A 24942-nucleotide genomic window follows, 5' to 3' on the forward strand; every position below is an offset into this window, starting at 1 on the left:
AATATTATTTCTGAGGCTAAGGATTTTTTTGATCATTTTTTCTCCAATATTGTGCGATGGGAAAAGAAAGTGGCACCGTTCCAGAGGGGAGCTTGGTTGAGGTTGTATGGCATTCTGGTACATGCGTGGAATGAAAGTTTTTTTAAACTTTGTGTTATGGATTGTGGTAGGTATTTACGTGCGGATTCTTGTTCGATGGAGAAAGAAAGGTTCGATTATGCTCGACTCTTGATTGCTACATCTTCATATGAGATTATTAATTGCTCCGAGTCGATTCTGATAGATGGTGAACTGGTTAAGGTGAAGATTCTTGAAGAGTGGGGCTTTGACATTGGTGATGATACTTGTCTGTACGAAGATGCAGCTGATAATTCTGAAATGCAATCAGACCAAGAAGACTTGCAAGTGGATACGGGTTGTGCAGCTAATGCGGATGTGTTGGTTGATAATTTGATTAATGATTTGGTAGAAGCAAAAGGTAACGCTACTAAGAAGGAAGTTGTGGTGGAGGTAAATGACACGGTGAAAGAAATTGATGAGTGTGTGGACTTTGATATAAAGCAAGATTCACGCATGAAGACTACGTCAGATGACACTGTTAATACGGTTCACTCTTTGGTGGGTGGGGATCATTCGGATAGTTGTGCTTCTAAGACTGTGAATGATGATGATGTGGCGCTTATTGTGTCGCCTGATTCTCAAGTGGTGGAGCGGCATGTAATTAACAGCGATCATGCAGCTGTTCAACCCTTTGGCTCGGTTTTGAGTACCAAACGTAAGCATGTTCGAGCAATTTCATGTCCTCCAAGAGCAGAGCGGTCTGTTGTTTCTGGTCCATGGAGTTTGGAATGGCTAAGCGATCAGCATTGCAGTGAAGCAGGGGTGGTGTCGTCATCCAGGAGAATTTTAAATAAGGGAGTGCGGCCTTCTCAGTGTCAGAAAGCGGCTGATGGTATTGTTCAGAAACGGAAGAAAGTTAATGGGATATTGCGTAATTCCATTCATATCTTAAATAAAGTGGCAAGGTTACCTACCCATGATCGGAAAGCGGTTATGACAATTTTGAAGAAAAAAGCACGTAAATTTCAAGGTTCTTAAAAGTTGAAAAAAGCAGTTAGAAGGATCTCGCAAGAATTATCTGATGAAAATTCTTCATCTGGTACGACTAATACTGATTGGAAAAATTGGGTGGTTGTGCATGGGAGTGAGCAGGTGGTGAAAGAAGATGTGAGGAGTTTAGGTGAATCTATTGGTGTCCAGTTTGGTGGTTTTCATAATAGGTTTGATGTGTTGGCAAGAAAGGGGAGAGGAAAGAGGAAGGTGTTGGTTGAGGGAGAGGGTGGATCAAGGGGGGTGGGTGAGGGTGGCTAGTAGGTGGTGTGGGAGGTTGTGTGAGTGGGTGAGGGTGTGTGAGATGAAATTGTTATCGTGGAATGTAAGGGGGTTGGGTGGGTTTGAGAAGAGGAAGGAAGTGCGTGCTTTGGTGAAAGACAAGCGACCTTTGATTTTGTGTATACAAGAAACAAAGCTCCAATTATGTGATGATGGTGTGTGTTTGGCATTGTGGGATGGTCCGAATGCGGCATTCTCTTTTCGTCCGTCGCAGGGGGCGTCAGGAGGGTTAATGACAATTTGGGATGCGTCAGTGGTCGAGGTGTGGTCTTCCAGCAGTTTTGATCATGTCCTGAGTATTCATGGAAGGTTTATTTCTTCCAATGAGGAGTTCCATTTGTTCAATGTTTATGCACCGTGTGATGCTAGTGCTAGACAAGTGTTGTGGACTAATTTATCGGTGCGGCTACAGGCTTTGCGAGGTAAGAAAGTGTGTGTTTGTGGTGATTTTAATGCGGTGCATTGTCGTGAAGAAAGACGACCAGTGTCTGTTCGTGGTGGTGGCTTGGATTGTTCGCATTTTAATGATTTTATATAGGATAGTGCTTTACTTGATTTACTGTTATGTGGTCGCAATTTTACTTGGTATAAAGGGGATGGAAAATCAATGAGTCGTATTGATCGGTTCTTATTTTCTGAAGATTGGTGTTTGGTGTGGCCGAATTGTATTCAAGTCGCTCAACTCAGAGGCTTATCTGATCATTGTCCTTTACTGTTGTCTGTGGATGAAGAAAATTGGGGACCGAGACCATCTCGTTTTCTGAAATGTTGGGCTGATACACCGGGTTATAAGCAGTTTGTGAGTAATAAGTGGAAATCCATTCAGGTTGGAGGATGGGCCGGTTATGTGTTAAAAGAAAAATTCAAATTAATCAAAATGGCGTTGAAAGAGTGGCATGCTACTCATTCTCAAAACTTACCGGCTAAAATTGTTTCGTTAAAAGCAAGGTTGGCTGAGTTAGATGGGAAAGGAGAATCAGAAGAGTTGACTGCGGAGGAGTGTGAGGAGCTGCATGAGGTGTCAGTAAATATTCATTCTCTATCCAGGCTCAATAATAGTATTTGCTGGCTGCAATCGAGGAGTCGTTGGCTTCGTGAAGGTGACGCTAACTCTAAATTTTTCCACTCAACTATGTCTTCCCGGCGTCGACGTAATGCTTTTAGCTCTGTTTTGGTTGATGGTGTCTTGATTTAAGGTGTCTTACCAGTGCGTCAAGCGGTTTTTTCTCATTTCGCGCAACATTTTCAGGCGCAAAATGAGGACCGACCTTCTATGGCTAATTTACAGTTTCGATCTTTATCTATTGGTGAGGGAAGTGGTCTTATTAAGCCGTTTTCTGTGGATGAAGTTAAAGACGCTGTGTGGGATTGTGATAGTTTTAAAAGCCCGGGGCCGGATGGAGTGAATTTTGGTTTTATTAAAGAATTCTGGCTAGATTTGAAAGTTGACATTTTGAGGTTCGTGTCCGAGTTTCATCGAAATGGCAGATTGGCTAAAGGTATAAATTCTACTTTTATTGTTCTCATCCCTAAGGTGGATAATCCACAACGACTCAATGAATTTAGGCCTATATCTTTGGTGGGGAGCTTGTATAAAATTATAGCAAAATTGTTAGCGAATAGATTGAGGCAGGTGATTGGTAGTGTGGTGTCTGAAACACAATCTGCTTTTATTAAGAGCCGGCAAATTCTTGATGGTATTCTTATAGCTAATGAGGTGGTAGATGAGGCGCGTAAAAAGAAGAAGGAGCTTATGTTGTTTAAAGTGGATTTTGAAAAAGCATACGACTCTGTAAATTAGGGCTACCTGGATACAGTTATGAAGTGTATGTCCTTTCCGGTGCTTTGGCGGAAGTGGATTAAAGAATGTGTGTGCACTGCTACAGCTTCAGTCCTTGTAAATGGAAGCCCAACTGATGAGTTCCAATTACACAGGGGCTAACGTCAGGGGGATCCTCTTTCCCCTTTTTTATTTTTGCTTGTGGCTGAGGGACTTAATGTTTTGATGAAAGCTATGGTTGAAAATCATCTGTTTCATGGGTATTCAGTGGGTGTGGACAATTCGATGGTGGTGTCGCATCTTCAGTTTGCTGATGATACGTTGTTATTGGGTCAAAAGAGTTGGGCAAACGTCCGTGCACTTTGAGCAACGCTTCTTCTGTTTGAATCAATGTCGGGTTTGAAGGTAAACTTTCATAAAAGCCTGTTGGTGGGAGTCAATATTCCTGAGTCATGGTTGAATGAGGCGGCGTCGGTGTTGAGGTGCAAAGTTGGAACAATTCCTTTTATGTACCTAGGCTTGCCTATTGGGGGTAATCTGCGGAGACTTTCTTTTTGGGATCCTATTGTGAATCGTATTAAATCTAGACTGTCGGGTTGGAATAGCCGGTTTCTCTCATTTGGCGGTCGCTTGATCCTCCTTAAATCAGTTCTGACTTCTCTGCCTGTCTATGCTCTTTCTTTCTTCAAAGCTCCATCAAGTATAATCTCTTCCATTGAATCTTTATTGAATTTATTTTTTTTGGGGGGGGGGGGGGGGGGGGGGGGGGAGTAAGGATCATAGAAAAATTACTTGGATTGGTTGGAATACCTTATGTCGTAAAAAGGAGCATGGAGGGTTGGGGGTGAGGAAGTTGAAAGAGTTTAATCTTGCCTTACTAGGAAAATGGTGTTGGAGGATGTTAGTGGATAGAGACGGGTTGTGGTATCGTGTTTTAGTCGCCCGGTACGGCGAGTCTTGTGGGAGGTTGGAGGTTGGGGGCCGGAGTGGTTCTTTTTGGTGGCAGGAGGTAGGGAGGATACGTGACGGAGATGGAGGTTTGGGTGAGGGCTGGTTCGGTGGTAGTGTGAGGAGGAGGGTGGGGGATGGGTCTGATACTATGTTTTGGACGCATAGGTGGATTGGAGACTTACCGCTTTGTGCGCGGTTTCCTAGATTATTTGTCTTAGCTGAGAACAAAGAAGCCACAGTGGCTGACATGTTCTCTCGTGGTTTAGGTCATGGTGGGGAGAGTTGGAGGTGGCGCCGAAGGTTGTGGGCGTGGGAGGAGGTCTTGGTAGAGGAGTGTAGGGCTTTACTATTTGATGTCTCTGTTTTTCCTAATGTTTCAGATAGATGGGTGTGGCTCCCGAATCCTGTTGGGGGTTACACTATGCGTGGTGCCTATGATATGCTGACAGACCTGGCTACACCTAGTATGGATACATCTTTGGAGTTTGTATGGCATCATCATGTTCCTTTGAAGGTTTCAGTCTTTGCCTGGAGGCTTCTTCAAGACCGTTTGCCGACGAGAGCTAACTTGGCCATACGTGGGATTATCCCAACAGCAGCGACTTTATGTGTTTCAGGATGTGACCAGATTGAAACGGCCGAACATCTTTTTCTTTCTTGTTCAACGTTTGGAATGCTATGGCAGCTTGTTCGTGAATGGATTGGTTTTGCGGGGGTTGATACTAATGTTATCTCTGATCATTTGTTAAAATTTACTTATATGACAGGTGCGGCTAAAGCTAAACGTTCGTTCTTGCAACTAATTTGGCTTATGTGTTCTTGGGTTGTCTGGAATGAACGAAACAATCGTTTGTTTAACAATGTTGTAACTGTTATTCCCCGTCTGTTAGATAAAGTTAAGTGGTTGTCATTAGGTTGGCTGAAAACAAAAAATGCCATGTTTGTTTTTGGCACGCATATGTGGTGGTCATGTCCTTTAGCTTGTTTGGGCATTGGTTAACTACCATTTTGTTCTTTTGTAGCTCTTGACAGACTTTGTGTATGCTAGTAGGTCTCTAGGCACATCTTGTGCTTGGGATTTGCTGGTTGGTTTGATGTTATAAAATTCCATTTTGGCTTGTACAAAAAAAAAAATTTAAATATTCTTCAAGTTTTTATAAGATTCAAATAGATCCTTAAAAAAATTTCAAATTTCAAATAAGTCCTTTAAATTCTTAATTTAATGTTTCTATTTAAAGTTTTAAATAGATCATTAAAAGAGTAATAAAAACTATTTAAAACATAAATAACTAATCCGATATTTTTGTCAAATTTAAATCACCTATCTTTTGCCTATTATATTTCTCAAGTAAGTCTGTAGCCAAAAAGATGCACATGAGTCAATTTACAAGTCAAACAACACAAATTCATGCTTATGTATAATTCGTCAGAAAGAAAAACCAGCCAATTTCATTGAACAGAAGCTACAAATGGATATTCGTCAAGAATAAAAATGAGCGATCGTGTACTTCGTGAAAGAGATTAAAAAAATACAAAAAAAATAAATAAATAAAAAAGATGAAATCGCTAGAAGGAGGGGTTGAACCTCCGACCTTGTGGTTAACAGCCACACGCTCTAACCAACTGAGCTATTCCAGCACATGTCGTTAACTAGCAAATGTAACTAATTAACTTAAAATACTGAATACGAAATTAACGTAAGTAAATTCTTTCATATGATTTTATGAAATTTATTCCGTAAAAATGTTTAGTGGCACATAAATTTTTCCTAATTGTTGAAAATGTTTTAACAACTTTTGTTATCAGTAGTAATTTGTTTCAAAAAAAAAGGAAATACTTCATAGTCAAACTGAAAACAAGAAGGAAAGCTTTATATATTAAGAGGCCAGATACAACTCCAAAATCTAGATATAGAGCCTTTAAAACTTTATATATCAACCCAATTATTATCTTCTACATTTTGAAGGTCCAACTCTGTTCTTGTAATTTTCAAATTTTGAAAGGCGGTGAACATAATTACACGTTATAATGCAAGCTTTAGAAGTAGAAGTTTATCCAGAATAATAGTATATGAGAGTTGGCATACATTTTGTTCTGTGTCATGTTGATAAAGAATATTTTATTAACCATGGAATGAATTTTACCGGAATTCTATTCAGGATGTGCTGCAAATCAAACACATGATCAATGCTTTGTAAAAGTTGCAGCTGAATGTGTATATAAACTAAGGACTTTTTTGAGTTAAAGACTTGTTTTTTGTTGAAATGAAGTTAAAGACTTTATTAACCATGAAAGAATTTATTAGTTAAATTGGTTGAATTAAGATTTTGGATGTTGTGCTTGTTGGGTTATGAGGTGAGTTGAGGGGATCATCCACGTTGAATTGAGAGAAATCATACAAGTGAATTAGATATTGTATACATTTATAAAAAAAAACCTTAGGATTTTGCTTCAGATCGAAAGGGAATAGCAAAATTGAAAAATCATAAAATCACAATCGAAATCGAAGGATTTTTTTGGGTACATAAATTGAATGATTTTACTCAATTATTTTTGTAGAATCAATATAGGATAGAAACATCGAAAATCATAAAATCGTCAATCAAAATAGATGGATTCTACCAAAACAAAAATAATGCGAAATATATGTTATAAATTGCATATTGTCATAAATGACTCAAAGTTTCAAGTCTAGAAAATACTTATAACTCAAAGCCTAAATGTCACGGAAACCTACGATTTTATGCGAACAAGGTCAAAATTGACCCGTATAAAAAAAAATCATGGAATCATTCAAAGTCCTGTAAAACCTTGCGATTTTGCAAGAATTTCATGACTATATGTGATTTTACTAGGATTTTGCTTGTTTTTGGATTCTGCAGTGGATTTGGATCGATGAAGGTGAGTAAGTTGCAAAATCCTGGATTTTGGGATTTAAGTCGTGATTTTAACAACAATGCTTAAGACATTGAGTTCATGGGCATCTCACTAATAAAACTAATAAAGTTTTCAACATCCACTTTTATAAGCAATACGAAACTTCTAACTCAAACTTGTTGAACAAGAGTGCTTCATTAACCAATTTTTTATTCTCACTTATTCATGCATGCTTGTTGAAAATTGGTTGAATTAGAGGTTTCTTGATTCCAATCTCCTACAATGGTAAAATGCATACACTATTTTTCACTAGATGCTATTTTACAAGTCTTTGATACAAACACAATGAACTTTCCTATCATTTGACTGGAGACAGACAACATAACATGGTTGTACAAAAAAATTCAATGTTGTCTTGCCCTTTTTAAGGCAACGTTTTTCTCATCCACAATGGACGACCCAAAAAGACTATGCTTTATGGAAAGTGGACAACTTAATGCATCATGATGGATTCTTATTCATTGATAGATTACAGATGTGATCAGACACCAAGTGAAAGCGGAAAAATATGGTCATGTTCCATGAAATTTCAATTGATAGAAAAATTTATATGGGTCATGTTCCACGAAATTCCCCTTAAAGTTTTTGTCTGCTCCACAATGCAAAACACATGACATATTGTGTATGTATGCATACTTCTGAAACTTTATAAAACAAACCATTTGTGATGTTGTTGTCACTCAGAGTAATTAATCAACAATGAGATCAATTACATTACTTTCATTGTTTTCCTTTCTTCTCTGCTGCTACTGCATTTTTTTCACTTTCCAAACATCTCTTGCCTCTGCCAAATGTCTTGAGGATCAACAATCTTTGTTGCTTCAATTAAAAAACAATCTCACATTTCATCCTGAATATTCCACCAAACTAATATTGTGGAATCAAAGCACTGCTTGCTGCAATTGGAGTGGTGTTACTTGTGACATTGAAGGACATGTTATTGTCCTTGACCTGAGTGGAGAATATATCACTGGTGGATTTGACAACTTGAGTAGTCTTTTCAATTTCCAACATCTCCAAAAACTGAACTTGGGTGATAATTATTTCAATTCTTCCATTCCATCATCATTCAAAAAGTTGGTGAAGTTAACTTATCTTGATTTGTCATATGCTGGATTTCAGGGGGAGGTTCCCATTGAGATTTCCCAGCTCACGAGGATGGTTACTCTTCATCTCTCTTCTGATGTCGACACAAAACTTAAAATCTCAAATCTACAAAAGCTTATCCAAAATCTCACCAATATGAGGCGACTGTATCTAGATGGTATAAATATAACATCTCAGGGACATCAATGGATCAATGCTTTGTTGCCTTTGAGCGACCTACAAGAGTTGAGCATGTCTTATTGTGATTTATCAGGATCCCTTGATTCTTCCCTTTCAAAACTAGAGAACCTATCAATCATTATTCTTGGTGACAACAATTTTTCATCCCCAGTGCCACAAACATTTGCAAATTTTAAAAACCTAACAACCCTCAATCTTCAAAATTGTGGATTGAATGGTACATTTCCACAAAAGATCTTTCAGATTAGAACACTGTCAGTTATTGACTTATCTGACAACCCCAATCTCCATGTTTATTTTCCAGACTACTCACTTAGTAAATCTCTTCATAGCATTGGAGTGAGTAACACAAGCTTCTCTGGACCACTTCCAAATTCACTGTCAAACCTCACACACCTTACCTTCCTAGACCTTTCTGATAATGATTTAAGTGGTTCAATTCCTTCATACCTTTTTACACTCCCATCATTGAAGGAAATTAGGCTTAGATCCAACCAGATTAGTAAATTTGACGAATTCATAAATATGTCTTCCTCTGTATTAGAATTCCTTGATTTAAGTAGCAATAATATATCAGGGCCTTTTCCAACATCTATCTTCCAGCTCCGTTCACTTTCTATCCTTTCTCTTTCCTATAATAGGTTGAATGGGTCACTACAACTAGATGAGCTTTTGAAGCTTAGAAATTTAACTGAACTAGACCTTTCATACAACAACATATCAATCAATGAGAATGATGCAAATGCTGATCAGACTGCCTTTCCCAATATTAACATTCTATATTTGGCATCCTGCAACTTTCAAACTTTCCCTAGATTCTTGAGAAATCAATCAACATTGGAATTTCTAGACCTTTCAGCTAACCAAATTCAAGGAGTTGTGCCCAATTGGATTTGGAAACTACAACGTCTTCAATGGCTTAATATTTCACACAATTTTCTCACAGAATTGGAAGGTTCTTTGCAAAATCTTACTTCCATTTCGGTATTAGACCTTCATAACAACCGAATTCAAGGAACAATACCTGTTTTTCCTGAATCTATTAAATATTTGGATTACTCAATCAACAAATTCTCTGTTATCCCACATGATATTGGTAATTACCTATCTTCCACAAATTTTCTATCTCTTTCAAATAATAGTTTGCAAGGAAGCATCCCTCATTCCCTCTGCAAAGCTTCAAACCTTCAAGTGATTGATATCTCCTTCAACAACATTTCTAGAACAATTCCTCCATGTTTAATCACAATGACTAGTACCCTTGAGGCTCTAAATTTGAGGAATAACAATCTAAATGGATCTATACCAGATATGTTTCCAACTTCTTGTGTTGTAAGCTCTTTGAACTTCCATGGAAATCTCTTACATGGGACAATTCCCAAGTCTCTCTCCCACTGTTCATCATTACAGGTATTGGACATTGGATCGAATCAAATTGTTGGTGGTTTTCCATGCTTTTTGAAAAACATACCAACACTTAGTGTCTTGGTTTTGAGGAACAACAAATTTCATGGTTCCATAGAATGTTCAGATTCACTAGAAAAAAAGTCTTGGAAAATGATTCAAATTGTGGACATTGCTTTGAACAATTTCAGTGGAAAAATACCTGAAAAATATTTCACAGCATGGGAAAGAATGATGCAAGATGAAAATGATTCGAAATCAGACTTCATCCATATGATACTTAACTCCTACTCATATTACCAAGATAGTGTGACAGTTTCCAATAAAGGTCAAGAAATGAAGTATGCAAAAATTCTAACAATCTTTACAGCCATTGATTTCTCATCGAATCATTTTGAAGGACCAATACCAGACGTGCTGATGAAATTTAAAGCACTCCTTGTTCTCAACTTTTCAAACAATGCTTTTTCTGGTGAAATCCCATCAACTATTGCAAACCTGAAACAGTTAGAGTCCTTGGATCTCTCAAATAACTCTTTGGTTGGTGAAATTCCTACGCAACTTGCAAGCTTGTCATTCCTTTCTTATTTGAACCTCTCCTTCAATCATTTGGTGGGGAAGATCCCAACAGGTACACAACTTCAGTCATTTGAAGCATCTTCCTTTGAAGGAAATGATGGGCTATATGGACCTCCATTAACTGAAACACCAAATAAGCCACACCCACAACCAACATGTGAAATGTTAGATTATTCAATTGACTGGAATTTTTTAAGTGTGGAGTTGGGATTTGTTTTTGGGCTCGGAATCATCATTGGTCCCCTCTTGTTTTGGAAGAAATGGAGAGTAAGTTATTGGAAACTTGTAGACAAAATTCTCTGTTGGATCTTTCGGAGGATGCATTTTGAATATGCAAATGATAGAGGACAGACATACAGAATTTTAAGGTGGTGATAACATTAATGTTAGTGGGATTGTGATAATTATTAAAATAATGTTTTCTATTTCCATATTAGTTGTACTTTGTGTTTACTCATTTGTGTGTGATGATATGTATTATAACTTTGAAGAAACATTCTATAAAGTTTAAATAAAAAATTGTCATTGAGAATTATAATGATAGTGTTTCATTCAAAATATATAAACATCATAATCAAACCAAAAACACAAAGGAAAGCTTTATTACTCCAAAAAAAAAGGAAACCAAGAGGTCTAACTTAATTCCTGTGATTTCCAAATTTTGAAAGGTGATGAACATAATTGCACTAATAATGCAAGCTTTAGAAGTAGAAGTTTGTCCAGCATAATAGTATATATATGAGAGTTGATATACATTTTGTTCAGTGTCATGGTGATAAAGAATATAATAATAACATTGCCTTAATTGCCTCAGGTAGGGAGACGTGAGTATCCTCAGGGACACAGTACTTAGTAGGTGAATTTGAATCTCTAATACCACTGTCTATGTTTGTTTTAATTATATCATTTAAAAAAGAAATTCAAACCATATTTCATTTCTCTGTCAAATTATAGTGCTGATTATATTTAATTATGCATGGATTATGCTGTAGAACTTAGAAGAGGTGGAATTTCCTTGATTATTTAATTGTAGATTACATATGTATGAAGGATTTATAGTACATGACTGTGGTTCTGAGTAAACATTAGTATAATAGATTGCAAGATACACACTTCTGAATTTATTCTAGTACACTCATTAGTAATTTAAAACTGTTTAAGTTTTTCTTCCTTGTTTTACATATTCAAAATGCATCCAAGGGAATATCCAGCAAAGAATTGTGTCCATGAGTTTCCAATAACCTACCCTCCATTGCTTCCAAAACATGATGGGACCAATAACACTTCCAAGCCCAAAAATAAATCCCAGTTCCACACTTAAAAAATTCCAATCAATTAAACAAGATAACTTTCTACTTCTACATGCTGACTTTCTAGTCAACGGAGGTCCATATAATCCGTCGTTTCCTTTAAAGGAAGAATCGTCAAATGACTGAAGTTGAGTTCCTGTTGGAATCTTCCCCGCGAAATGATTGAATGAGAGGTTCAAGTAAGAAAGGAATGACAGACTATATGTTGAGGAATTGGAGATATTTATTATTTCTTCTGAAATATCAAATTTAGCATGGGCTTGTTTGGTGTGTAGGATAGGATAGAGAGAGAATAAAATAACGAGTTGAAAATCTCAAACCAAAACCAAACAGCAATTGCAACAACAACAACAACAACAAAAACTTGATGGTTCATTTCTTCCCTTTTGTATCTTCTTCATCTTATGAATTATCCTTCATAAAGTCTTGTATTTGAAAATTTAAACTCATTGCACTCAAGAAAGAAAGACAAATGCCAAGTTGCTTAGAAGATATAATTCTTTAACTCAGTTTATTTAGACTTATCACATCAGCACTGATATAGTCTTATAGACATATCTACTGTGACTTGAATTCAATTCCAAAATTCTCTAATTGGTATATTGTACATTAATTTCATTGCAATTCTTCAATAAATTTGTATAAGATTGTACCTCCCCTAATCTAACTTTAACCTTCAAAGACAAATGCCAATTGCTAATTCTGAATTCATAAATTGATTCCTTGCATGTTTCAAGTCTTTCCTTCATCTCATTCTAGTACAAAGTTTAGTTGTTTCACAGCATTTCAACCAGGAAAATATTGCTCCAAGAATTTTTAGACTTGAATCATAAACAATTAACCATGTTTACCATCTCATAAGTCCAACTAAAAGTTAATCTATTGAGTGAACCAGAATAAGAAAGGTACTTATCTACTATCACAAAAATCATTTTAGCTTTTCCTTGATGACCATTGACCAAACAGGTTCAAAGGTTAAGGAAAAAATTAATGGTGTTAACATCCTAAATCAAGGATAGCTACATTCATTGGAACTATAGAATCTGTCACAGCAACTATAGCAAGTCGGCCTGAGTCATTCTTCAAACTCCCTCATTAACAATTCTCCTGATCTAAGTAGCTCTGGTTCTTCTTCTCTGAAAGCAAAATATAACACAGTTAATATTTCGGATAGATAGCCAAGTATTCCAAGTGTTAAAAAAGTGTCATTTGGACTTGAAATGTGATAATGCACACACTTGTCATCTGTAGGATCTTTTTATTTCAAATAAAGAGTAACCAATTGAAGATTTTGAAAAACAGTCTACAGAAAATATCACAACACAACCCTACCCTATTGTAAACAGGATTATATCATTTCATGGACTAACTATACCAAAAGCTTAAGTTGTTCAATCACATCAACAATTTTATACTTAAAAGAATTGAGTAAATTTACCTGGGCTTAAAATTGTTATGCTTCTTGTGAAGGTATTTGTTACATTCGAACAATCAGAGCCTGGAAAAGTGAAAATTTGTCAGTAAATTGTGGGACAGGTCAAAATTAAGATAATTAAGAAGATAGGCAATTATTTTCGTTACCTTGTATGTTCATATTTTTCTCACATAGAGCTTCTACTGAAGTTGATGGTAGTTCCGGGATAACTTGATTATCATTTGAAACAATTGAAAAATCAACACCCTCACAAGAAAAATCCAGATCACTTAACATTTCAGCAAATGAGAAGTCTGAGCTAAACGTATCAAAATTAGGGAAATCAAGGTCACATAAGTGAACTTCGCTGTTAGACTCTGATGTAGAAATCTCATTAGGCAATGATTTGTCTGAATCAAAGCTCTGAGGCATATCAGAAGAATCAAAATTCAACCTGCTTCTTACATGATCCCTCTTACTTGCCTTATCTGAATTCATTTTAACGGGTGAAATGCAATGACTACTCTCTATATAATCCATTTGTTTTGCAGGGCTAACCATAACTCTCTTGGTTGAAATTACAGTGTAACAAGAAGATGTACTCTCTACGTTGCTAGGTGCAGCCTGAGAAATCTCGGGAGGGGATATATTTGTATTGCTGTGACTGCCATTTGTTCTCGGAGGTGTCTTTGGAACTTTTGAATTGGTTGGGATAGAAGTTCGAGCCGGATTGAATAAGCATTTCACAACACTGGATCCTTGAACCTGTGTTCCACTTGGTACAGAGTTCGCAGCCGATGATTGAGTTGCAGAAGAAGGGTGATAAACTACTTGATGATTGACTGCTTTGTTTGATTTTGGCAGTGTGTCTTGACCTGAGAGTGAGGACAGAACAAATATTTTGTATCTTTAATTGATTGCATCTATAAAAACTACAATATTGCAAGAATTAGGCCGTTCGTTTAAGATTTTTTTCAAAAAAAATCTATTTTTGTTGTTAAAAAAATCACTTTTTTTATTTTCAATTGTTTGTTTAGGATTTTTTTATCAACCATTTTATCAAAAAAATCTAGGCTTAATTACTATTTTGGTCCCTTAAGTTATTTGTTGGTTACATTTTGGTCCCATAAGTTATTAACGTTACAATTTGGTCCCTTAAGTTATTTGTTGGTTACATTTTGGTCCCATAAGTTATTAACGTTATAATTTGGTCCCTTAACTTAATTTTTGGTTTCGTTTTGGTCCCTTAACTTATTTTTTGGTTTCGTTTTTGTACCTTAACTCTAATAACATAAAGAACCAGAGTGGTACCAAAACGAAAGTAACACAATAAGGATTTTTAAGTTTTCCTCTTGAGTGCTAATTGAGAAATATTGTTTGTAGAAGAACCATCTTCGTTGAGTGCATTAGAAGCGGCTCCTATAAGTGACCCTACATTGATGTGCCTAATTGACTTTCTTGATTCCAATCTCATACAAAGACACTCAATGTTGTCTTGCACTTTTTAAGGTAACATTTTTCTCATCCACAATGGACGACCCAAAAAGATAATGTTTAATATGGAAAGTGGACAACTATAACGGAAGACTTGGAAGTCATCATTAATATCACCTGATAGAAAAATGTGGTCATGTTCCACGAAATTTCTCTCATGACTTTTAGCCTGTTCCACAATTATATGCATATTTCTGAAACATTATAAAACAAACCATTTGTGCTGTTGTTGTCACTCAGAGTATTAATCAACAATGAGATCAATTACATTACTTTCATTGTTTTCCTTCCTTATCTATTACTACTTCATTTTTTTCAGTTTCCAAACCTCACTTGCCTCTACCAAATGTCTTGAGGATCAACAATCATTGTTGCTTCAATTAAAAAACAATCTCACATTTCATCCTGAAAATTCCACCAAACTAATATTGTGGAATAAAAGCATTGCATGCTGCAACTGGAGTGGTGTTACTTGTGACAATGAGGGATATATTATTGGCCTTGACCTGAGTGAAGAATCTATTTCTGGTGGAATTGACGAATCAAGTAGTCTTTTCAATCTCCTACATCTCAAGAAACTGAACTTGGCTGATAATTATTTAAATTCTTCCATTCCATCATCATTCAACAAGTTGGTGAAGTTAACTTATCTTGATTTGTCATATAATGAATTTGTGGGGCAGATTCCAATAGAGATTTCCCAGCTCACGAGGTTGGTTACTCTTGATCTCTCTTCTGATGCCGACACAAAACCTAAAATCCCAAATCTACAAAAGCTTACCCAAAATCTCACCAATATTAGGCAAATGTATCTAGATGGTATAAGTATAACATCTTGGGGACATGAATGGAGCAATGCTTTGTTGCCGCTGCGTGAATTGCATGAGTTGAGCATGTATAACTGTAGTCTATCAGGACCCCTTGATTCTTCCCTTTCAAAACTAAAGAATTTATCCGTCATTAGTCTTGCTGAGAACAATTTTTCATCCCCAGTGCCAGAAACATTTGCCAATTTTAAAAACCTAACCACCCTCAGTCTTCAAAGTTGTGAATTGACTGGTACATTTCCACAAAAGATCTTCCAAATTAGAACACTGTCAGTTATTGACTTATATCACAACCCCAATCTCCGTGTTTGTTTTCCAAACTACTCACTTAGTGAATATCTTCATAGCATTAGAGTGAGAAACACAAGCTTCTCTGGAGCATTTCCACAAACCATTGGCAACATGACAAGTTTAATCCAATTGGATCTTTCTCACTGTCAACTATATGGAACACTTTCAAATTCACTGTCAAACCTCACACACCTTAACTACCTAGACCTTTCTGACAATGATTTAAGTGGTTCAATTCCTTCATACCTTTTTACACTCCCATCACTGGAGGATATTTATCTTGAATCCAACCAGTTTAGTGAATTTGACAAAATCATTAACGGGTCTTCCTCTGTATTGAAATTCCTTGATTTAAGTAGCAATAATCTATCGGGGCCTTTTCCAACATCTATCTTCCAGCTCCGTTCACTTTCTATCCTCAATCTTTCCTCTAATGAGTTGAATGGGTCACTACAACTAAATAACCTTTTGAAGCTCAGAAATTTAACTGATTTAGACCTTTCATACAACAACATATCAATCAATGAGAATAATGCAAATGCTGATCAGATTGCTTTTCCCAATTTTAATAGTCTATCTTTGGCATCCTGCAACTTGCAAACTTTCCCTAGATTCTTGAGAAATCAATCAACATTGATATCTCTGGACCTTTCAGCTAACCAAATTCAAGGAGTTGCGCCCAATTGGATTTGGAAACTACAAAGTCTTCAAAGGCTTGATATTTCACACAATTTTCTCACAGAGTTGGAAGGTTCTTTGCAAAATATTACTGCCAACCTTGATATGCTTGACCTTCATAACAACCAACTTCAAGGTTCAATACCTCTTTTTCATAAATATGTTAATTATTTGGATTACTCAACAAACAAATTTTCTGTTATCCCACATGATATTGGTAATTACCTGTCTTCCACAAAGTTTCTATCTCTTTCAAATAATAGTTTACAAGGAAGCATCCCTCATTCCCTCTGCAAAGCTTCAAATCTTCAAGTGCTTGATATTTCCTTCAACAACATTTCTGGAACAATTTCTCCATGTTTAATGACAATGACTAGTACCCTTGAGGCATTAAATTTGAGGAATAACAATCTAAATGGCTCCATACCAGATATGTTTCCAACTTCTTGTGTTGTAAGCTCTTTGAACTTCCATAGAAATCTCTTGCATGGGCCGATTCCCAACTCTCTCTCCCACTGCTCATCATTAAAGGTATTGGACATTGGATCAAATCAAATTGTCGGTGGTTTTCCATGCTTTTTGAAAAACATACCAACACTTAGTGTCTTGGTTTTGCGGAACAACAAATTTCATGGTTCCATAGAATGTTCACATTCACTAGAAAAAAAGTCTTGGAAAATGATTCAAATTGTGGACATTGCTTTGAACAATTTCAATGGAAAAATACCTGAAAAATATTTCACAGCATGGGAAAAAATGATGCATGATGAAAATGATTCTAAATCAGACTTCATCCGCATGGGAAAGGACATCTACTCATATTACCAAGATAGTGTGACAGTTTCCAATAAAGGTCAAGAAATTAAGTATGATAAAATTCTAACAATCTTTACAGCCATTGATTTCTCATCAAATCATTTTGAAGGACCAATACTGGAGGCGCTAATGAAATTTAAAGCAATCCATGTTCTCAACTTTTCAAACAATGCTTTCTCTGGTGAAATCCCATATTCTATAGGGAACTTGACACAATTAGAATCCTTGGACCTCTCAAACAACTTTTTGGTTGGTGAAATTCCTGTACAGCTTGCAAGCTTGTTCTTCCTTTCTTATTTGAACTTATCCTTCAATCACTTGGTGGGGAAGATCCCAACAGGTACTCAACTTCAGTCATTTGAAGCATCTTCGTTTGAAGGTAATGATGGACTATATGGTCCTCCATTGAATGGAACACTATCTGGTAAAGGGCCGGATAAGCTGCACTCACAGCCAACATGCGAAAGGTTAGATTGTTCAACTGACTGGAATTTTTTAAGTGTGGAGTTGGGATTTGTTTTTGGGCTCGGAATCATCATTGGTCCCCTCTTGTTTTGGAAGAAATGGAGAGTAAGTTATTGGAAACTCGTAGACAAAGTTCTCTGTTGGATCTTCCGGAGGATGTATTTTGAATATGCAACTGATAGAGGACAGACATACAAAATTTTAAGGCGGTGATAACGTCAGTGCTAGGGATTAAAATAATGTTTTGCATTTACATTTAAGTTGTACTTTGTGTTAGTCCTTTGTGTGTGATGGTATGCATTAACTTTCATTGAGAATTGTGGTGATAGTGTTTCATTCAAAATAGAAATATACTAGATCGTCTACCTGTGCTGCCGCACGGGTCATATATAGTTAAGAACGTAAGTCGATGGGATATATAATAATCTCATGTTTGTATGATAAAGTACTATGATTGAGTTATTTGAATTTATGATATTTGTTTTAATTGATCATCAACACGTTGAATATGCGCTTAGTAATATCAAATTTACGCAGTTACTAATTGAGCATATAATAATGCATTAACCATGTCATAAGACATACTATCAAATTATCAAGCAACAGATGCGTTGTGTAATGATTGAAAATGCGCTTAGCAGCATTAAACATATGCATTCAGTATTTGAGCATAAAACAAAGCACTAACAATGTCATAAAAAATACTTTTAAGAATATCTGAATGATGGGTCCTATAACTATAATGGCACAAGAACATGCTGACATATCTTCCAATTAACCTGCCAACAATTAGAAAGAAACACAATCAGTTTTAGAGGTATGGTTGTTTATACTAACATATATAGCTAAACACTTAGATGTTTCAATCTGCAATCTGCCTGTTAAAACTGAACATACCAATAAATATTATGTCCTTGCAATCGACAGACATGTTGAGAAGCATGTATTTTTCATCAGTGTCTTGAAAGGAAGCATATACTGCTAATAACAACACACACAGATTGACTTGCCCTGCATGAATATATACCTAGGTATAAGAGAAAAAAATACTCACCTTGCAGTTAGAGATGAGAAAATTGCAAAATCGAAAACAGAAAAACTCACTTCAAAAATTTGAGAAATATTATGAAAAAATAAATGAAGAGTTTGGATGCTTGCTCTGTTGACACTATAAAGAATTGAGAATAAAAATTGAGAGGTAAGAGAGAGAGAGAGAGAGAGAGAGAGAGAGAGAGAGAGAGAGAGAGAGAGAGAGAGAGAGAGAGAGAGAGAGAGAGAGAGAGAGAGAGAGAGAGAGATCCAAAAAGAAAAAGAAATAAGAAGTCTCATTCGAAGCTAGGACTCCCGATGTCCGACTTCGTACCGACCCACATACAACTTTCAAAAGATGTCCAGCAACACTCGACGAATCTCTGATATTTGAAAAATCATGGAGACACAAAGAAACAATGTAAGGAAAAAGAGTTGTATATGGAGATCCGAAACGATGTGCCTCTTATCTTTCCCATGTAAAATGGATCAAGTTAATTGAAATAACTCATTAATGCGACTTTCGAAGAGCCAAAGTATCACATATTGAATATCCGAGATGCATGCGATTTGATTGTAATTGGAAGCCACAATCTAAGCCTAGTAGCCTTTATGTTCTGCATGTTCTAAGATGCCACTTTGCCTTCATAAAATAGTTCAAAATAATGAGCAAACAATTGCATAGAAATGAGGAAATACTTGTGTCTTGGTTGAACTCAATATAGCAGAACATAGAGAAGTAAATATTTTCTTACATCATTATTCACTAAAAAAAACAGTGCAAACTAACTGATAATCTATTCTATAATTTGTTAAGAAAAACTTCTCCAATAGACTGTAGTAGTGAAAATAACACAGAGTAAAGAATAGTTGGTCCAAAAGCCTTACTGATAAAGAACAGTAAAAAACAAAATCTCAAGGTGAAGGGTACTTGATCCAAGGCAGCAAGTAAAGTAAAACATTAACACATGTGACTGTTTAGATGTGGGTGCTAAGTGCAGCAAGGCATAAACACTGACGGGTACTTTCTTACAATGATATTCACACACCTTCATGTCAAATTCCCCAATCTCTGATTCATTCATGTTATCACAGGTTCCTAACTTGCAGTCATGACCTTTGCAATTGCACATTGTAAACTGCAACAAAAACAACAAAAGTGTTTTAATATACGGTAACCTTTCCACCATTTAGTAAAATCGTCCTGATATTTATATCTAGAGCACCAATTGCAGTGCCTAAAACAGCCCAAACACCACTTTTCGAAACCTCATTATTTGACACAACATCAAAAACCAAATCAACAATAAATCATGTCTCTGGGAATCAAGACCCCTTGAACACTTAATCCTAAGGGGGATAAGATCGAAGTAAAATAAATAAACAACATGAAAGGAAAAGAAAATAAAGCAATTAGGAAAAAAAAGAGAGAACAAATGCATGTCCACGGGATAAAATGAATGCACAGTCTCATCTCTTGTAAATCCTTCCTTTCCAATCACTCTAAATACAGGCACAATTTAATAAAAATAAATAAAAAATAAAACGGAAGCAACTCAACAAAGTAAAGAAACAAAAATCATATGATTGATCTTACTTGAAGATGGTTAATTTGTTAGAGTCACAATTTCAATACATCTACTAGAAGTAAAGATGAATTTATAGTTTGAGAGATAAAATTGCACGATGAATGATAGTGCTAATGGCGGAAACAGGTAAACTCTAATTGTTTTAACAAACCAGAAGTAGCAAATAGAAGTAGTGATCGATATGGTTAAGCTGAAGTATTAAAAGAAGCTCATTTTGATGTATGAACTGAGGCAAATGATAGGTAAGTGATCTCAGAATATTATTTGACCAATCAAATGTGATCCAAATGCTACCAAATTAAATACTATGCATCCCAACATACCTATACACATATACACAATTTTAGATTTGAAAGAAACATCGCACATTTTTTAGATAGAGTTATTAGTCTAATGGATTTTAAAAAGTAAGAATGGCAGAACTAAGAATCCCTCAAGTTCTCATTGTTATTGAGAGAATATAATATGTTAGTACAAAAAATTTAAAAAATGTATTATAGAGTTATTTTAAAACCCCCAATCAGATAACAGAGTTTAAAACCCAACACCAACATTCAAAATTCTGGTAATTTTTTAACAGTACAATAGGCCAATAGTTTAATTCATACAGTTTCAATACTAAGAAAAGAAACTTGAAGGTGCTCAGGTTGCAACCAGAAGCAATATAAATAGGAAAAAAAATGTCATTATGTGTAATCTAGAAATGACGTGAATATGCGAAATAAAAATGGAAAGCAAATAGATAATGAAACACCCCTACTAGAAATCACCTAGGATATCTAGCATGTGTGTTAAACTTGGTGTCAGATACATGGAAAATATAAAATAAATAAATATTCTCTGAACAAATTATAAAATTTCTCGCCTATTACCTCCATTGACGTGTACCTTACATGGTCCAGCTAGGTCTGCTTCTTCATCACGAGCCATTCTATCGTATAATAACTTGTTCATCTGAAATAAATAAAAGGGATTGAGGTGAGACGAGATGTCTCAGTGAGTTCCATCTATCCTAGGTTGTAGGCAATCTCGGGAACCTAGGATCGCCATCTGTTTCTAACCTCAACCCATTTTGGGTTTATACGATCTCATTATACATAACTGAGCGATCAGGGGATAATTAAAATCGTTGTCAGAAATACTATTTTGATCATATAAGAAATATAGTCATACTCATAACTAAAATTCCTCATTTTCAACGATTAGTAAAATGCCCGTAAAATATTGCTTCGTAGTTAATTTATTCCAAACATAATTTTCATGTTAATACACTTCTCTAAAGTACAAAGCTACTGAAATTTGACACATTCTCGTATACTTTATCATCGCATTCCATGATGTGAATTTACTATCGATAAAGTATATAAATTATTTTCTCATTTATACAACTCAATATAAATTATCTCATCAATATAAAATGTTTTCTCATTTGTACCACTCAATATAAACTATTTCATCATTTATCTCCTTTCATTATTTGTACATAAACCACATTATCTCTTCGTTGTGGCGAACGGGAATATACCACATTATCTCATCGTTGTGGTGAACGGAATATACCACATTATCTCTTCGTTGTGGCGAACGGAAATATACCACATTATCTCTTCGTTGTGGCGAACGGAATATACCACATTATCTCTTCGTTGTGGCGAACGGTGATTATCTATAATTACTATGAGTGCATTACTCATAGGCTGCATTCTCTCTTCGTTGCAGCGAACGGATATAAATTTTAAAAAACTATGAGCACTTAACTCATAGGCTGCATTATCTCTTCGTTGCAGCAAACGGATATCAATTTTAAAATACTATGAACAATTTGTTCATAGGCTGCATTCTCTCTTCGTTGCAGCAAACGGCTTTTCTATTATAGTACTTCTATCTTATCTAATTAATTATTATTTACTTGGAGTTTGATCAATCTCCATAATCATCATATCTGCTACAACAGTCCATTATCCATCAATAACACTTAACATCAGGTATAATGAAACTTTTGTAGTATTTGCCTAAACATGGTACCTTACTAAAATTTATCATCATTCATATAAATTTAGAAGAACATAGAGAGTAATGTCAAGCATTATAAATGCTATAACTTCAGTGAAACTATGTTGGCTTAATTGATCTTTCAACCGGTTAAAATCATAAAATCAGTAAGACCATCTGAAATTCTACAGATTCGACCCAATTTTCATGCATGTAACATGCCAAATTCCATCCAAAAACAGTCCTCAAACAGATCCAAATCAGTTTAATCATTAAGAATCAAGAATAGTATTTCAAAGGTAATAAACATAGTTTAATCATTCTAACTATCTTATATTTATTCTACTTCAAATGTACCATTCATATGGCATAATAGACATGTTTGCACAAAAGGCAAGTAATTCATAAAATGGTCTAATTATTCATGTTATCTCAATAATCTAACATAATCATAATTGATCCCCAAAGGTGGGTGTCAAACTAAAGGAACTCACCGCGACTTATTTGACAACTTTCAACAGCTTGCTGCAACTATTGCTTAAGCCTCCGCCAATGCTCTTACTTCTGTCTTCTTCGGTCCTCGGTACATATGGCTCACATATGCAAAACCCGTAGGGTCCACCCTCCAATTTCCAGCATCAGTGCCTTAACTTTAATAATTTAATTAAAATACCAAACGATATCGGTTTTGAGCAAACGACCACTCGTTGGAAAGCTTAGGGTGTCAAGATTACAAATATAATTTTTGTTTTGAGGGTTAACCATCCAATTGGTACAGTTTAACAAAAGAATGGGCATTGGTACAGAAACAAGACTGAAACTTTTCTCAAACTTGTAGGTAACTTTTCTCCTACTATACTTAATTGAATTTAACAATTCTTGTGTCTAAACTGTAGGGAATTTCCTTACCTATCCATAGCAATAAAAACCACCTGATTCGAACTTACAGCGAGAAAGTTATTACCGTTTTAGTAAAGCCCTGTACCATAACCCGTAACAAAAATCCAGCAGAAAATTACCAAACTTCAAATGCGTTTTTCCAATTCGTTTCTAATCTGAAACATACGAAATTTATATCCGATTTGAAGGGAATTAAGTGGAGAATCTAAAAATCCAACAATCACTTAATTTTGATCAACACAATAACAGGTATGACCCCAAAAACAGAACCTGTCCAACAGCAATCACAACAGCTCCTATAGGTTCTTGAGTCTCTAGTTTTCACTTATGTATCAAATACACACTACCAGCTTATCCACAATAATTCTAAACATAAATAACAGATTCAAACTCAAACATACATAACCTATCACTACTTCTTGACTCCTTAATTCCTTGTCTCTAACACCCATCAAGTAATAGAAAATTTCCAATGTCTCTAATTCCTACACCACATCAATTTAAGTAATTTTCATGATTACCCACAACATATATCTCTTTTCTAAAGCATTAAATGGAATAACTCCAACAAAGAGTGAGATTGAACAAGGTGAGTGGGTGATTTGGCCACCATAGAGAAAGAGAAAGGGAAGGAACTTTTGATGTTTACCTTGAGCTTATAATTCCTTCATGGGTACCTCCAAAGACAAGCTTACAAGTGATTTCCAATGGATTGGTGAGAAAAATTGTGATTTTTGGAAAAATTATGGAAAGGGGCAGTTCACTTGCAAGGAGTGGGAGAGATGAGTTTTGAGTTGTGTTTCTTGTTATTCACACTACTAGGAGCCTATTTGTTGCTTGAATTTAGTGATTCCATGAAGAAATGAAAATTTGTGATGGAGAGGGATAGGGGTTTGATGAGGCCGATGGTATAGAGAAAGGAGGAGAGAAAATTTGTGAAAAATGTGTTGGAAAGAGAGAAGTGTAAAGAAGTGTGTAGAAAATTATTGTATTTTCCTATATAAAAATATACTTGGCCACCAAAATGTCTAAATTGCCCTTGGCTTAAAAAAATATCATGGAGGAGACATTACAGATAAAATATTATAAAATGAAAGCTATGAACACAAATCAACATTGATGAAAAGTGATATTGTTACCTACTGCAATATGTGGTGGAGCTGAAAAACCCTAATTTTTCACTTTCGTGCGGTTATTGAGAAGTTGAGAAAACCCTTTTTGTTTCTTTGTGTCTGTATTAGGTTCCCTCATTGAGGTTTCCTGTTGTTACCATCGTGATAGGTTGCCATGGATTGTTCCGACGCATTCTCCATATCTGTAACATAGAGAGAGACAGGCTCCGAAGGAGACTCGATGGAGAGATAGAGGCGGCGGTTGGTGTTGAAAGGGTGCGAGAGAGAGAGAGAGAGAGAGAGAGAGAGAGAGAGAGAGAGAGAGAGAGAGAGAGAGAGAGAGACTGGAAATGTGACAGGGGGAGAAGAAGAGGGAAGCATGGGGCTCTGTAGACTTTGCTTCGGTATTGAACAAATAATGGAGAGGTGTGATAATAACATCAGTTGTTTTGTTTCCCTATGCGCGTGTTTCAATTTTCAAGGAGTGAGATTTGATCAACGGTTGATGTACTAACCGCCCCCAATTACAATGATCTAACGGTCTGGATTGATTGGCGCCTAAAAATTAAGGATTAGGGTTGTGCAATTAGGCTAACAATGTATGTTAGGATTAGATATAAGTAAGATAACATCATAATAAAACTGGAAACACAAAGAGGATACAACTCCAAAATCAAGATATAGAGCCTTTAAAA

At 35.8% G+C, this 24942-nt stretch overlaps 3 protein-coding genes, 1 long non-coding RNA gene and 1 other non-coding gene across 12 annotated transcripts; 2 read left to right on the forward strand and 3 right to left on the reverse strand.

Moving 5' to 3' along the window:
* Positions 1–5687: 5687 nt before the first annotated feature.
* TRNAN-GUU (transfer RNA asparagine (anticodon GUU)) lies at positions 5688–5761 on the reverse strand. Its single transcript has one exon. It is a non-coding gene; the product is annotated as a tRNA-Asn (tRNA).
* Positions 5762–7726: 1965 nt separating this feature from the next.
* Positions 7727–10865, forward strand: LOC146926573 (receptor-like protein 7). The gene has a single exon (XM_085758858.1). It carries the CDS (start codon positions 7760–7762, stop codon positions 10703–10705), a length of 2946 nt encoding a protein of 981 aa, XP_085614984.1. The 5' UTR covers positions 7727–7759; the 3' UTR covers positions 10706–10865.
* Positions 10866–12302: 1437 nt separating this feature from the next.
* Positions 12303–14347, reverse strand: LOC146926574 (uncharacterized). The gene is made up of 4 exons (XM_085706933.1): positions 14331–14347; positions 13222–13961; positions 13079–13138; positions 12303–12776 (listed from the first exon to the last, which is right to left on the reverse strand). The coding sequence occupies exons 1-4, from the start codon at positions 14345–14347 to the stop codon at positions 12736–12738; spliced, it is 858 nt and encodes a 285-aa protein (XP_085563059.1). The 3' UTR covers positions 12303–12735.
* A 400-nt stretch (positions 14348–14747) lies between these two features.
* On the forward strand, positions 14748–17974 carry LOC146926575 (receptor-like protein 6). Its single transcript, XM_085758859.1, has one exon. It carries the CDS (start codon positions 14803–14805, stop codon positions 17836–17838), a length of 3036 nt encoding a protein of 1011 aa, XP_085614985.1. The 5' UTR covers positions 14748–14802; the 3' UTR covers positions 17839–17974.
* A 246-nt stretch (positions 17975–18220) lies between these two features.
* Positions 18221–24195, reverse strand: LOC146926576 (uncharacterized). Of its 8 annotated transcripts, none has more exons than XR_015034155.1 (5): positions 22730–24195; positions 21132–21197; positions 19704–19793; positions 18523–18652; positions 18221–18404 (listed from the first exon to the last, which is right to left on the reverse strand). It is a non-coding gene; the product is annotated as an uncharacterized LOC146926576 (long non-coding RNA). The 8 variants fall into 8 exon arrangements; XR_015034154.1 differs by having other exon boundaries at positions 18523–18636; positions 19688–19793; XR_015034157.1 differs by having other exon boundaries at positions 21116–21197.
* Between the last annotated feature and the right edge of the window lie 747 nt (positions 24196–24942).

Source organism: Medicago sativa, chromosome 4, assembly GCF_051527215.1.
Source record: "Medicago sativa cultivar Bolivia chromosome 4, Bolivia_mono, whole genome shotgun sequence".
Lineage (NCBI taxonomy): Eukaryota > Viridiplantae > Streptophyta > Magnoliopsida > Fabales > Fabaceae > Medicago > Medicago sativa.